The sequence below is a fragment of the Danio rerio genome, chromosome 21, assembly GCF_049306965.1.
Source record: "Danio rerio strain Tuebingen ecotype United States chromosome 21, GRCz12tu, whole genome shotgun sequence".
NCBI lineage: Eukaryota > Metazoa > Chordata > Actinopteri > Cypriniformes > Danionidae > Danio > Danio rerio.
The window spans coordinates 12,875,716-12,890,385 of NC_133196.1; the positions used below are offsets into that span (position 1 = coordinate 12,875,716).

The 14,670-nt window shown below is 35.3% G+C and overlaps 2 protein-coding genes across 2 annotated transcripts in view; both read left to right on the forward strand.

Annotated features, from left to right (window-relative positions):
* gtf3c5 (general transcription factor IIIC, polypeptide 5) overlaps nt 1-14,670 on the forward strand; it is a 678,526-nt gene that overhangs the window by 139,154 nt on the left and 524,702 nt on the right. The window lies entirely within an intron of this gene.
* entpd2b (ectonucleoside triphosphate diphosphohydrolase 2b) lies at nt 3,359-13,105 on the forward strand. The gene is made up of 9 exons (XM_009295235.5): nt 3,359-3,500; nt 6,004-6,121; nt 6,752-6,902; nt 7,473-7,632; nt 8,168-8,395; nt 10,982-11,257; nt 11,329-11,448; nt 12,271-12,405; nt 12,553-13,105. Exons 1-9 carry the CDS (start codon nt 3,384-3,386, stop codon nt 12,760-12,762), a joined length of 1,515 nt encoding a protein of 504 aa, XP_009293510.1. The 5' UTR covers nt 3,359-3,383; the 3' UTR covers nt 12,763-13,105.

Below are 14,670 nucleotides of genomic sequence, written 5' to 3' on the forward strand. Positions count from 1 at the left end.
TCAAAGCAAGCAGTCTGTGTCAGCTGTTCAGCAAAGGACATCAAATGAAAAGAGACCTGTTAAATAAAACCGGTCTCCATCACAGTATAGCTCTTTGCACAAGAATGACTCAAGACCCCAGGTTTTAATTAGTTGCACCAGTGGACACACCTGCAGAATCTGCATTTTGAACAGATGATGGAAGAACATTCAGGAATGTTTGGAATACTCCCCCCACACCCTTCTTTAAACAAAATATATAATTACAGCAGGACATGTTGTGCTCTTTGATATGCTAAACAGTTTTTGTTTTGCTTTATTTAAAGTACTTGTAAAGTGGTTCAAAACTAATGTGTCAGAAAACAATTTTTAGAGTATTTTAAAACTATATATTATAAATAACTGTCTTTATTAAGGTATAATACTGAATAATGTTCAGCAAATCTATGTGATTTCTAATTAACAATGCCGTGTACACCAATTTATTTTTTGTTTCTATTTATAATAATTTTTTAGGGGGGCAACACGGTGGCTTAGTGGTTAGCACTGTCGCCTCACAGCAAGAAGGTCGCTGGTTTGAGCCCCGGCTGGGACAGTTTCCATTTCTGTGTGGAGTTTGCATGTTCTCCCCGTGTTTTCAATTCAATTCAGCTTTATTTGTATAGCGCTTTTACAATGTAGATTGTGTCAAAGCAGCTTCACATAAATGATCATAGTAACTGGAACAGGGTAGCTCACTTTTTAGTGTTTAAGTTCAGTTCAGTTTAGCTCAGTTCAGTGTGATTTCAAATCATTACTGAGAGTTCAAACACTGAAGAGCAAATTCATTGATGCGTAGCTCTACCAATCCTGAACCATGCGAGCCAGTGGCGACAGCGGAGAGGGAAAAAAACTTCACAGAGTGAAGAAAAAAACCCTTGAGAGAACCAGACTCAGTTGGGCACGACCATTTTAATTTCTCCGCTGGCCAAAAGTCATGTGCAGAGCTTCATGTAGTGTTCATCCCGTGTTCATGTAGTTTTCCTCCAGATGCTTTGGTTTCCCCCACAGCCCAAAGACATGCGCGATAGGTGAATTGGATGAGCTAAATTGTCCATAGTGTATGAGTGTGTGTGTGTGAATAAGTGTGTATGGGTGTTTCCTAGTACTGGGTTGCCACTGGAACGGCATCCACTGCTTAAAATGGAATAGTTGGTGGTTCATTCCACTGTGGTGACCTCTAAAATAGAGACTAAGCCAAAGGAAAATGGATTGAAAATGATATTTTGGAATATCCTTGTTGTGTAATCACACCCTCAATTTTCTTGTGATAAAGAATAACTATGACTGCTTCACTGAACACACGCCCATATTACTGCATAACAAGATACCTAATCAATAATAACCATCAAAACTCTACATATCAAAAAGCATGCCACACCCCTCTCCCATCGAACAAAGTCACTCATGCTAACAGATAAGCAGATGAGTATGTGCGATAAGAGATGGAAATGATAGCGTATGAGAACAATTTCAGTCTCTGTTATTAATTGTGCGTCCTCAGTTAAGGCATGTTATCGTTGGTACACTGTGTACGGTTGTAGCAATACCATTAATTAATCTTACAATACTATACCAGCTGAAGTATCATGATACCAAGTAGTATTGTGATGCAGTAATTTATAACTTAAGTTTTAAAGAAAATGATCAGAAATACTGTATTTTATGTTATAATAGGCCTACTTGAATGTAATTCATAAATTTCTTAAGGCCAAAAAGTATTATTTGCACCTCACTGTACCTAACATTTATTCATGCTTTTTGTTTATTTTGTAGATAACTGACCAACAAAAAAAATACATTAAAATAAAAATACAAATTATACCAAATTAAATTTGATACAGAAGAGCATTTTTCCAACACAATTAGGCTATTTGAAGTGGTCAAACATTGTTTCAATGTTTCCTGTTGCTATTTTGGGTTTTTCATCTTTTCTTTTTTTTTGTCTTATTAGATAATAATCCAAAGTAATTCAGAATTTTACTTTGTGAGTCGTTCTTTTAAAAAGATTGTTGCAGTCGCTAATAAATATTAACAGGAACAGAAATTAACTGATTCAGATGTGCGTTTGAACTGAGGCGTTAGCAATAGGCTACCATAAAAGGCGCAAATTCTGCACAGTTTTGCGACCTTAAAGGGCTCCACAGACTATTGAGTTAAAATAGTTTATTTTTGCCCTAACGTGTGAGTATTTTAGTTTTTTTCCACATGCAACATTATCTATTGAAGATAAATCATTATTGACAATACTACCGTTTACAAACTACAGTTGCACCGCCAGTATTTTGAAGCCGTAGTATTCCGATACATAGTACTGGTAACCATGCAGACCTAATACTTTGAATAAGTTTCTGGTCATGGGATGGAATTTAATAACTAAAATAGTACCAGAAAATGTGTGTGTCTGGCTTAAATGTCTGTATTGTTAAGTAACTCAATTGAATCTTGCTTTATTCATGTTTGCCAAACAACATCTTGTGTGTGACATCAGCCAAACAGTAACATTTCACAGTACAGCATGGTCTCTATTCAGTATTTATTTATATTAATCATTCTTTATTAATTTTACTTTGGCTTAGTTTCTTTTTTCATCAGGGGTCACCACAGCAGAATGAACCACCAACTTATCCAGCATATGTTTTACACAGCGGATGCCCTTCCAGGTTCAACCCAGTACTGGGAAACATCCATACACACTCATTCACACACAAACGCTACGGCCCATTTAGTTTATTTAATTCACCTATAGTGCATGTCTTTAGACTGTGGGGGAACCGGGAGCACCTGGAGCAAACCCACAGGAACACAAGGAGAACATGCAAACTCAACACAGAAATGCCAACTAGGACTCGAACTGGCAACCTGCTTGCTGTGAGGCGACAGTGCTAACCACTGAGCCACTGTGTCACCCTATATTATATTATATTATATTATATTATATTATATTATATTATATTATATTATTTTATATTATATTATATTATATTATATTATATTATATCATATCATATTATATTATATTATATTATATTATATTATATTATATTATATTATATTATATTATATTATATTATATTGTCAGTTAATATTTCCAAGTATTTCCCATTATTTAACATTAATTTATAACAATAAAATATTTTCAACATAAAAATATAAAACGATACATGCATTTTAAGAGACCTTTGTTACAATCAGTCGAACTATAAAAAAGAAAATTGCTCTTTGATGAAATACTGTAGCTAACTGTTTCTATTGGTGTGGTTTCTTTGTACAAGAGAAGTTAATGAATGAAGAAGCGGGGTGGGCAGAGGTTTCCCTTTCTCCTACACCATCCGAATTACAGCAGGCAGACCCCAATTCTCCTGATGGATAAACTGTTTGTTAAGTTTGTTGCCTCAGGATCGCTCCTTCTGTTCGGAATTGTGTCTATTTTGCTCCTGACTGTATCTATACATGAAATAAGAGAGCCTGCTCAGTACATGGTAAGTATTACTTATATCTTTCTTTCTTTTCGATAAGCTCACATTTTAGTCAGTGTATCTCGATTAGTCGAAGGCATGATTTAGGCTGTTTTGGTAGGGAAATATAAATCCTGAAAACAGTATGATCACAAAGCGTTTTATAGTAGGCCTAACATTCTGCACAGGTGTTTTAATAAAGGTAAATTATAATGGTATTTACTGTAACATGTACTGCATATACTTTCATATATATTTTCACATTCACTCATCCCTTGGATTCTTCATATATTTATCACTAGGTTAACAAACAACAACAGAACTAATAAAAGATCAAATTGTCAAACACTAATCAAATTTGGCAAATTTAGTAAATACAGGGTATACTTTAATTATATCATATCATCATAGTTTTGTAGCCATTGGGGAAATTAGCTTTTACAAAATAAAACACAAATAAAGTAATTTTTTTCCATTTGTGAGTCCTGGTACAAACTGATCATGAAGATGCATATTTTATTACAAGGTATTTTAATCCAGTTTAGGGTGCAAACTTAATTTACCTACATATCTTTTGGCAAACATTTTCACTCTGCTTTTATACACGTTTATTATATATTTATTTAAGATTTCAGCAGTAAAACAGATGTTTTCATACAAAACAATTATCCAAAAAGTTTTCAAAAAATTAAATATTAAAAAATCCATAAATGAATGTGGTGGCGCAGTAGGTAGAGCTGTCACCTCACAGAAAGAAGGTTGCTGGTTCGAGCCTCAGCTGGGTCAGTTGGCATTTCTGTGTGGATGTTTTCCCCATGTTCGTGTGGGTTTCCTCCGGGTGCTCCGGTTTCCCCAACAAATCCAAAGACATGCTACAGGTGAATTGGTTAAGCTAAAATTGTCCTTAGTGTATGTGTGTAAATGAGAGTGTATGTGTGTTCCCCAGAGATGGGTTGCAGCTGGAAGGACATCCGCTGCGTTAAACATATGCTGGATAAGTTGGCGGTTCATGCTGCTGTGGCGACCCCAGATTAATAAAGTCGAAAAGAAAATAAATAAATGAAGGCCACATTTTGAACCACAAGTAAAAATTACCTTTTGTTTTTGCATTATATCCACTACACTCAAAAACTACTGTTCAAACTACTTTTTTCTACAATTTCGGAGATTTGTTTTTTTATGGACTTAATTATTTTATGTTCAATCCACTTGAATAGGCGACCACATGAGATATCTAGGAAGTGCTGTTAGTGAGACCAGCAGAGGGCACTCAACCTGCAGTGTTTGTGGGTCCTAATGCCCCCAGTATATTGATACTGCTCAGTAAGCGCCGTCTTTTGAATGAGATGTTTTAAACCAAAGTCCTGACTCTCTGTGGTAATTAAAAATCCAAAGATGTCCTTCAGAAAAAAAAAAAAAAAAAAAAAAAGAGTAGGAGTTTAACCCTAGCATCCCAGCCAAATTTGGTTTCTGTCGCATCATCCAGGTGGACGCTGCACGCTGGTGGTGGATGAGGAGATTTCCCCCCCAAAAAAATGTGTTAAAAGCACTTTGAGTGTCCAGAAAAACACTATATAAATGTATGGTATTATTATTATTATTTAAATTTGTCAGAATTTACTTACAGCTAGTGATAAACTTCTGGTGAAAGCTTAAAGTGACTATTTTCAATTTCATAAGGTTGTTTTTACAGCATCAAATTTGTAATGTAGTTAAAATACATTCAGTTAAATAGACTTAGGCATTAATTTAGTTGTTTAATTGTGAAACGAGATGAAAGAAAGTGTAAACGCTAGCACTGTCAGGATCAGCAAGCGAGCACATTGATAATACTGGGGTAAAATAAACTGTCATATTTGGCGGGGAGAAATCTATAGCAATGCTTCTTGCCTGGTCTGAGACCCACTTTATATTGTATATCTATCAGGTAGTGAAGATCACTGATTTTTTAAGAAAACATGGCAACTTTATAATGGAAAGACACCAGAATATCAGTTCCTGGCTGGCTGGCTGGCTGAAATTAAATAAACCGTCTGCATATACCCCATTGATTAATGTTGGTCCTAATTTTTTTCAGTGTATATTTGTAGCCATAGCAATGGGAGCTTTCACAAGGTAAACACAAAAAAGACATTTTGTTCCTACCATGAAGCCAGAACAAATGTAGGTGCAGACTAGTTTGTTATATCAGATTCTTCTGGGAATTTGATCTCCATGAGTGTGTCATCGAGCAACAGGTACATGCAAACCCCAGGGAGCTGTGGGTAAATAGCTGTGCAACAGCTCACGGAAACACAGCATGTACATAATCAAAGAAGTTATTGTTCTAGAAATATGCTGGTTATCCCAAAAATATGTGATAACACAGAGCGGTTTCTGCCAATAAATCCCAGTCAGAACTTATTATGTGTCTTATAATGGGTGTTTTATTATTTTAGCTTTGTTAGAGATAGATATATAAAAAGCATATTATAAAAAGCTAACTGAACATGGATGTTCACATGTTCATGTTTGTCTTTCACTGCAGTATGGAATTGTGCTGGACGCTGGGTCATCACACACAGCCTTGTACGTCTACAAATGGCCTGCAGATAAGTTAAATGGCACAGGAGTGGTCACCCAACACAGCGAGTGTCACGTAAAAGGTCAATGGATTTGATGAATAGCATGAATATTCATGCAGATTAGTGGTAGAGATCTTACAGTAACACTTCACAATTCTGGACAACGTACATGTTTGTTAATGTAATTACTAACATAAACAACACATTATTTCAGTATTTATTAATGCTTGTTTAATAATGCGCATATATTTAACTATGATTAATAAATGCTGTACAAGTATTGTTCATTATTACCTCATGGTAGTAAATACATTAACTAACATTAAATGCATACTCCATATTGTAAAGTGTTAGTTTTATTTCATATAATTAAACAGCTAAAACTAGAAAATAATTTGCATATTATTATTTTTTTTTAAATGTAAAGTTGTTTTTTAAGGTAGCACTTAAAAGGAAAAGGTATTTTCTTGTGTGTGTTTTTAAAGCTAGCTGGACATTTTTGTTTAGCAATTCTTGTTATACAAGTCTCTTTACATTCTATCAGCAAGCACTAATTAAAGGTGTCTAAATATAACTAAATAAATAGTACTAAAAATCTCTTGTGGAGCATAAAATGTTCATCCATTCTTTGGATTTGGTCAGAAACAAGCATTTACTTTAAGCATTAAATAAATCTATATAATTGTTATTGTTATGTGTTATGTATGACAGGAGGAGGAATATCTGGTTATGCAGGTCAGCGAGGAGCAGCAGGACGCAGCCTGGAGCTGTGCTTGAAGCAAGCCGTGCTGGACATTCCCCCACATAGACATCACCTCACCCCAGTGTACCTTGGAGCTACTGCTGGTATGAGACTTCTGAAGTGAGTGTGTTTGTTTCAATTATGAAGTTTGAATGGTTTAAACTACACAGTGACCACCAACTTGACTTGTGGTTGCCAAAAAGTTAACATTGCTGAAATACTATACATTACCAAAGTGATTAATATAGAGATAAACAAAACCAACTGAAGCAAACGTAGCATTAATTTGCATATTATTATTTTAGAATATATTTATTTTTAGGAGTTGTTCCACCTTTAATGGGAAAGAACACTTGAGATTAGGAAAGTATGAAGAGCAAAGAGAGAGAAGATTCAGCAATGTGTGTCAACGCAATAACTACTAGGCTTTTGAGCCAACTGCATATTATTCTTTAAGATATTTCAGTCCCGTTTTAAGATTTAAAGGGTAAACCTCTTCATTTGCGATATATTTTCAGGCATGTAAAACTCTCACCTTGCATCATAGTTTAATATTGCTGAAGAGATTCTCAAATAGTTTCCTAAAATTGCACATTTTGAAAATAAATATTACATTTGGAGTATCATTTCTGCCAGGATGTCGTTTGTCGATGCCCATTGTACACGTCTTTGTGCTTCACTTTTTTTCAGACTTAGCAATCCTTACAAAGCATCTCAGGTTCTTCAAGAGGTCAAAGAAACAATCAAGTCCTTTCCCTTTAGTTTTCGAGGAGCAGTCATTTTGAGTAGTCAAGATGAAGGTGTTTATGGTTGGGTCACTGTGAACTACCTCCTTGAAAACTTCATAAAGGTAGGCTAAATTCAGGGTATGTCTGTCTTTTCTTGTAAATGAGACTGAACAAAGTTATTTATACTTAAGCTCTGTCACTTGTTTTTATCTAAATCAGTGGTTCTCAAAAATTTTTCATTAAGTACCACCTCAGAAAAAAATTGTCTCTCCAAGTACCACCAAAATGAGCAGTATTGAAATACAGTAGCGCAGTAGGCCCAGTAAAGCAGCTATAACTCTGCACAGTAAAACAAACGTGGCAGATTACCTCAGAAATATAGGCTATATGTCATATATGGCACATTATATACATAATTTTTAATACATTTTGAAATATATGTAGCATGTACATGACATTTTTCATTCCTCCGCGTACCACTAGAAGGAAGCCCGCGTACCACTAGTGGTACACGTACCACAGTTTGAGAACCACTGATCTAAATATTAGGCCAGTGTTTTGATTTGTATTCTCATCAGCTGCTAAGTTAAGTTTCACAACTCACTAGGCCATCTAGTGGCCATATTCTGTCTCTGTTTGTTTATTTCCACACTGTAGTATGGCTATGTGGGCCGTTGGCTTAACTCCGGGAGAAAAACAGTCGGAGCGCTGGATTTAGGTGGAGCATCCACACAGATCACCTTCGAGACCCCAGAGAGAGTTGAGAGCGAGTTAAACCATATGACCTTACGCCTCTTTGGACACGAGTATTCCCTCTACACGCATAGTTACCTATGTTATGGTAAAGAAGAGGCTCTACGTATGATCCTGGCCTACTTGATTACAGTATGATATGATGCACCACAGATCAAATGATACCGAAATATATAAACACTCACCAGCCACTTTATTAGGTACACTAAGCTAGTACATCTTTTGCAATTAGACCTGCCTTAATCCTTCTTGACATAGACTCTGGATGATTCTAAAACATTCCTTAGATAGTTTGTTTAATACTAGCATGATAGCAGTATGAGATTACTTGAGTGTGTTATTTTACTGAAATTAGACATCACAATGTGTGCACAATATAGTCATAAAGGGATGGATATTTTTAAAGTGTGAAATCAAAATCGACAATGTTTATTTTGCTAGTGAACGTTACTCTTTTAGGAGCACAATTAATCTGTGCTAGTTAATCAACTGGAAAAAAAATTATGTTTTGGTAATTCTCTGATTAATGTCTGAACATTCTGCATTTGGAGTCGTGGTCCCTCTCTGTTGACATCAGAATGACGGCTTTATCTACAATATTAATAACCTTACCCCTCTTATCGTTAGTTTGCCACAAGATAATCAATATTCTGTTTCAGGTAGAAGTACATCAACATAGTGAAATAAAAGTCTGAGCAACTTTCATTTGATGTGGGCTTTAACAATGCTTCATTGAAACTAGCGTAATATAGCATAACGCATTGGAACTAGCGTACTAGCGTAAACATAAGTGTGTCAAAAAATATAATTACACTTTCACCGCCAAACTTAAATGTTGATCCATGCTCTTATATATTTGACACTTAATTCTGACCCTACCATCTTACCGTGGCAGCAGGAATCAAAAAGTATCATGCAGCCCTTTTCTAATCTTCTACTGTTCAGTTTTGCTGACACTGCAAATTTTCAGATTTCTGTTCTTAGCTGTCAGGAGGATCACCCGTGTCTCTTCTTCTACTGTAGTTCGTCTGCTTCAAAGTGTGATTTGATGTGCATTCAGGAATGCCCTTCTGCAGACTTTGGATGTGATGAGTGGTGATTTAAGCTACCATTTCCTTTTTATCAGCTCAAACCATTCTGCCTATTCATGTCTGACCTCTGGCAACAGCAAGGCATTTACTGTATGCATAACAGAACTGGATATTTAGTCTTTTTCAGACCTTTTTCTGTGAACCAGTTCTTGCTCAGTTTGATCATATCTACAAGCCTAATGCATTGAGTTGCTGCCATAGGAAATGTACTTAATTAAAATAGCATCTAGTGATGTGCGGATCGATACTAAAATATTGATATCTCCGATACCAGCTTTGAATGTTCTAAAATTGATTATCTTATCAAAATATTGATATTTCAGTAATTTGGAGCAAACATGTAGTTTATTGGGGAAAAAAAATACAGTGGAAAGTAACCACAATTACCCTAGTTGATCTGAATAATGTAAACTTAGTCGGAACTACTTGTTCTTCCACCTGCCAAAACATGTGCGTAATACAGCACTGTACAACAGCAGAGCATGCTAGCTAGCCACTCAGTCCTCTGGCCTGGCACATGTTGTTCAGACATGCTGTCACTGGATTTGGGTGACCACAAGCGAAGTTTGGTGTGGAGCTACTTCACTTCCATAAACTCAAACGATGTGGTTTGTGACATGTGTAGCAATACAGTGCTGTGGTACTACCACAAGCCTAATCAAATATCTACATATAAATCACAAGATGAAATATGACTACTTCGTGACTACGCAGTCAGAAGAGGAGGAAAGGAGAGGCACAGGTACTGCCAGGGCGAGACAGACATCACTTAGGTTCTTAGGTGCAGCAGGCAGGCACTATCCAGGTACAGAAGGAGAAAATGTGACAATGTGGCTGTATTTTGGGGGTTTGGGTTTTTGTGACAATGATAAAACAAAAGAAAAAGTTACAAATCTTCAAGGGGAACAGATTAACATGTCACTAAACTAAAAGGTGTGAATGTTTATTGTTTTATGTTAAGGCGTTTTAAGATATACATGCTCAGATGCTGTCAACAAAAATGTAAGTCGACTATTTTTTGTAAGATAATTCTTCATCAATAAACAAACAAGAATAACCCGTAATATGTCTCATAGTCATTATATAGTCACACTTTTTAGTACACTACTTGCTACTTTAATTTCCCAAACGTACATTTTTGGGCAAAGTATCAATATTGGATCGGTATCGCCGATACTTACTATTATTTTGCTTGGTATCGGATAGGAAACCAGTGGTATCGCACATCACTAATGGCATTCTTAAAGGGACAATTCACTCGAAAAAATATAATAATCTGCCATTTATTTACCTTTCACTTGTTCAAAATGTATTTGAGTTTATTTTTTCAATTGAACACAAAAGATATTTTGAAAAATGTTGGTAACTGAAACTCATTGACTTCCATAGTAATGTTTTTAAACTATGAAAGTGAATGGGTCCCAGACACAAATATTCTTTAAAATATCTTATTTCGTATTCAACAAAAGAAAGAAACTCGAAGATTAAAAATGACATGAAGCAGAATAAATTATTCAGATTTTTTTTTTCTTTAATAAAGTGGCTGATAGGTCTTTATAGACTTTTTAAATATACATATTTTATTTATTATTGTCAAACAACTTAAGTCTAAAATGTTTCATTTTAGTCACAGGATTATACATCAACCAGTAAAATGTATCATCCCTGCTATCCATCTGACTTCATTAATGCCTTCAGACTGAAGGAAGTGTTTGACTCGCCTTGCACGGCGTCATGGAGACCCAAACCTTACAACCCTCATTCCCACATCACAGTGCAAGGCACCGGTGACTACCAAAGCTGCCTTGGCAACACTTCGAAAATATTTTCTTTCAAATCCTGCTCCTTTTCTCAGTGTGCCTTTAATGGAGTTTTCCAGCCAAACATCAGTGGAGGCTTCATGGTGAGGGGCATACAAACAGCCTTAATCGACTTGAACAGAACACAATGTAATGTGATTTCTCTTTCCATCAGGCCTTCTCTGCATATTACTTCACTCACAGTTTTCTCCAGCAAATCACAGAGATGAAGATCAGCACATATGCACAGCTAGAGGAGGCTACACAAGCTGTGTGCAATATGACCATAACAGAGGTTTAACTCGTTAATTATGACACTATATTGTTTATTGATATTTATTTATGTTGATTTTATGACATTGGCTATTGTAATACACCATCTAAAGTCCTGTAAGCTTATGCATTTGGTCACACTTTATTTTAAGGTACGATTTTTGCTATTAATTAGCACCACGGTGACTCGGTGGTTAGCACTGTTGCCTCACAGCAAGAAGGTCGCTAGTTCAAGTCCCAGCTGGACCAGTTGGCATTTCTGTGTTAAGTTTGAATTTTCTCCCCATATTGGCATGGGTTTCCCCTACAGTCCAAAGACATTTAGTATAGGTGAATTGAATAAACTAAAATAGACGTAGTGTGTGAGTGTGAATGTGAGTGTGCAGACGGAAAGGCATCTCCTGAATAAAACATATGCTGGATTTGTTGGCGGTTCATTCCGCTGTGGCAACCCCAGATTAATAAAGGGACTGAGCCAAAAAAAAAAAAAAAAGAATGAATGTATGAGTGCGTAATGAGTGTATATGGGTGTTTCCCAGTACTGGGTTGTGGCTGGAAGGGCATCCGCTGTGTAAAACGTATGTCGGAATAACCTAAGACTAACCTGAAGGAAAATTAATTAATGAATTCATTCTATTATCAAACCATTAAACTTTTACTATAAACTTGCTGCTTATTAATAGTTATTACAGTAATATTTGGGTTTAGATATTGGTAGGATTATGGATGTAGAATATGATTGTGTAGAATGTGCATTTTGAGTAAACATAAGGTGTGAGAATAGTGAGAATTGGTCCCTAAATTGTTACTATAAATTAATATCTATGTCTTCTGTTTATTACAGATGACCATGAAAGCTCCTGACTTGAAAAAATACTTGAAGGATTATTGTGCAGTTGCTGTGTATATACAAGTACTAATGCTTAGGGGTTATAACTTTGATGAGAATTCTTTCCAAAACGTAGCTTTTCAGAAAAAGGTATGTTTTTCAATATCAAGCTCACCACAAAATCCCTTTAACTGATTTTTCCATTTAAAAAGATCAACTGTAAAATATGTCAATTGTGTTAATTTGCAGTTTGGAAATAAACAAAAGCACATACTTTCAATCTCTACCATGTGACAGGCAGGTGAGGCGTCTGTTGGCTGGGCTCTGGGTTATATACTCAGTGTGAGCAGTCTTCTTCCAGAAGAATCTGCAGCGATCCGGAAGGGCTTGTGTCCTGCAGCATGGACTGGTTTGATGTTTCTTATATCCGTCCTCCTCACCGCCACCTTCTGTTACATGGTTCTCCTAGTGATCCAGAGGAGAAAGAGTAAAGAAGATGTCTCATAACACACTGGGATGAAATGTGTAGACATTTCCTGTTCTGCTTGAGCAATGTCTTTTTTTTACATCAATAATCCATTCTCTTAGAATATTCCATCTAATTTAACAGAAATATATTTGTTTACCATTTTGGACAAATGGTTATCAACATATAAAATTACAACTGTAAGAAGAAATAATTAAGCGCTCCCAATATATTAATATGATAATGCTTTGATATAATGTTTATCCCATCTGATACCATCACAATATTGTTTTGTGCTGACTTTGTAGCTCATTTCGACCAATTACAGCAAACATCTTTGTCATCTTGTGTGATACACAAATAAACTTTATTCAATGAATTATGCATGTTGTTTTATAAGGATCTCTCACTCACTGTAGTAATGTGTGTTTTTTATTTATTTGCCAGTTTAAATGTCATCTGTTAATGTACAATGCAAAATGCATAGCAGATCACCTATTTCTCAGACTGATGGAAAAATATACTGTTACTAATTTACCAACTGCACTGATTTAAGATGAGGATTACCTATGAATTTATGTACAAAACCAGACATATGTGGCATTTTTTCCTTCTTGTACTGCAGTTAGAAATATTTTATTTGCTGTAAAGGTAGACTAAGGTTTAGCTTCTGACAGTGGTAGAATAGAATTACATTTAACTTTACTGTATGGCTTCATTAGCCTGCCGTTATCTTTGTTTGTAAAAAAATATTGAGTAACGAACTTAAATTAATGTAAAGTAAACTTTTCAGTCTGGACTTTTTTTAACTAATTCTTGGTTTTAATATGTAAATATTATGTTATGTGAATATATATATATATATATATTCACATAACATAATATTTAGTTATATATATATATATATATATATATATATATATATATATATATATATATATATATATATATATATATATATATATAAACTTAATGTTTCAATGTTGTTTTATGCAAGAAAGAACATTTACAAAGATACAATATGAATATGAATTAAAAGGCAAAAAGGGTTACATAAATAAAAATACAGAAAATTAAACAAGTTTCAATGATTTAAACTAAGAAAGAGTTTTACATTTAATATAATTATTAGAATGGGTGACACGGTGGCTCAGTTGTTAGCACTGTTGCCTCACTCGCTGGTTCGAGTTCCAGCTGGGTTAGTTGGCATTTGTGTGTAAAGTTTGCATGTTCGAGTTCGCATGGGTTTCGTCCGGGTGCTCCGGTTTCCCTCACAGTCCAAAGACATGTGCAACTGAAGATTTTGAGGAAGACAAAAACAATGGTCCCAACGTGTTTCCTGTACATTTTTAATTTCTATAGCTTCTGAGGATCCAAAAAGAACCACATATTGATAAATAATGTTATGATGGATGTTTTAACATTAAGTTATGATTGAATTGCCTCTTCTTGCAGTTATGAAATAGTTTAAAAACAACCAGGAGATGACATGACCACATTGAAATGGTCTTGATCCTAGTGTATGAGTGTGTGTGAGAATGAGGATGCATGGGTGTTTCCCAGTGCCGGGTTGCAGCTGGAAGGGCATCCGCTGTGTAAAACATATGCTGGATAAGTTGGCGGTTCATTCTGCTGTGGTACTTAATAAAAATGTACAATGATTATGATCTGAGTTCAGAGATTAATCAAAAAGTAACATTTTGGCATATACGAAAGTTTGAAAATAAGAATTTTTTAAATTTAACTTTAAAACGGAAAAAAGGGGTACAGCTTGAGCAGTGTTTAGTTTAACACATGGATGGCAAAAAAAAATGGTCAAATAAAGAATATTTAGCGAGTACGGGACCTTACCTCGCTTTTTTCACCGTTTGAAACAAACACACTAGCGTGACGTCGACAGATGGTCGTGTACTTTTATACTCTGTACAGCTCCACCTACTTTGATCCGA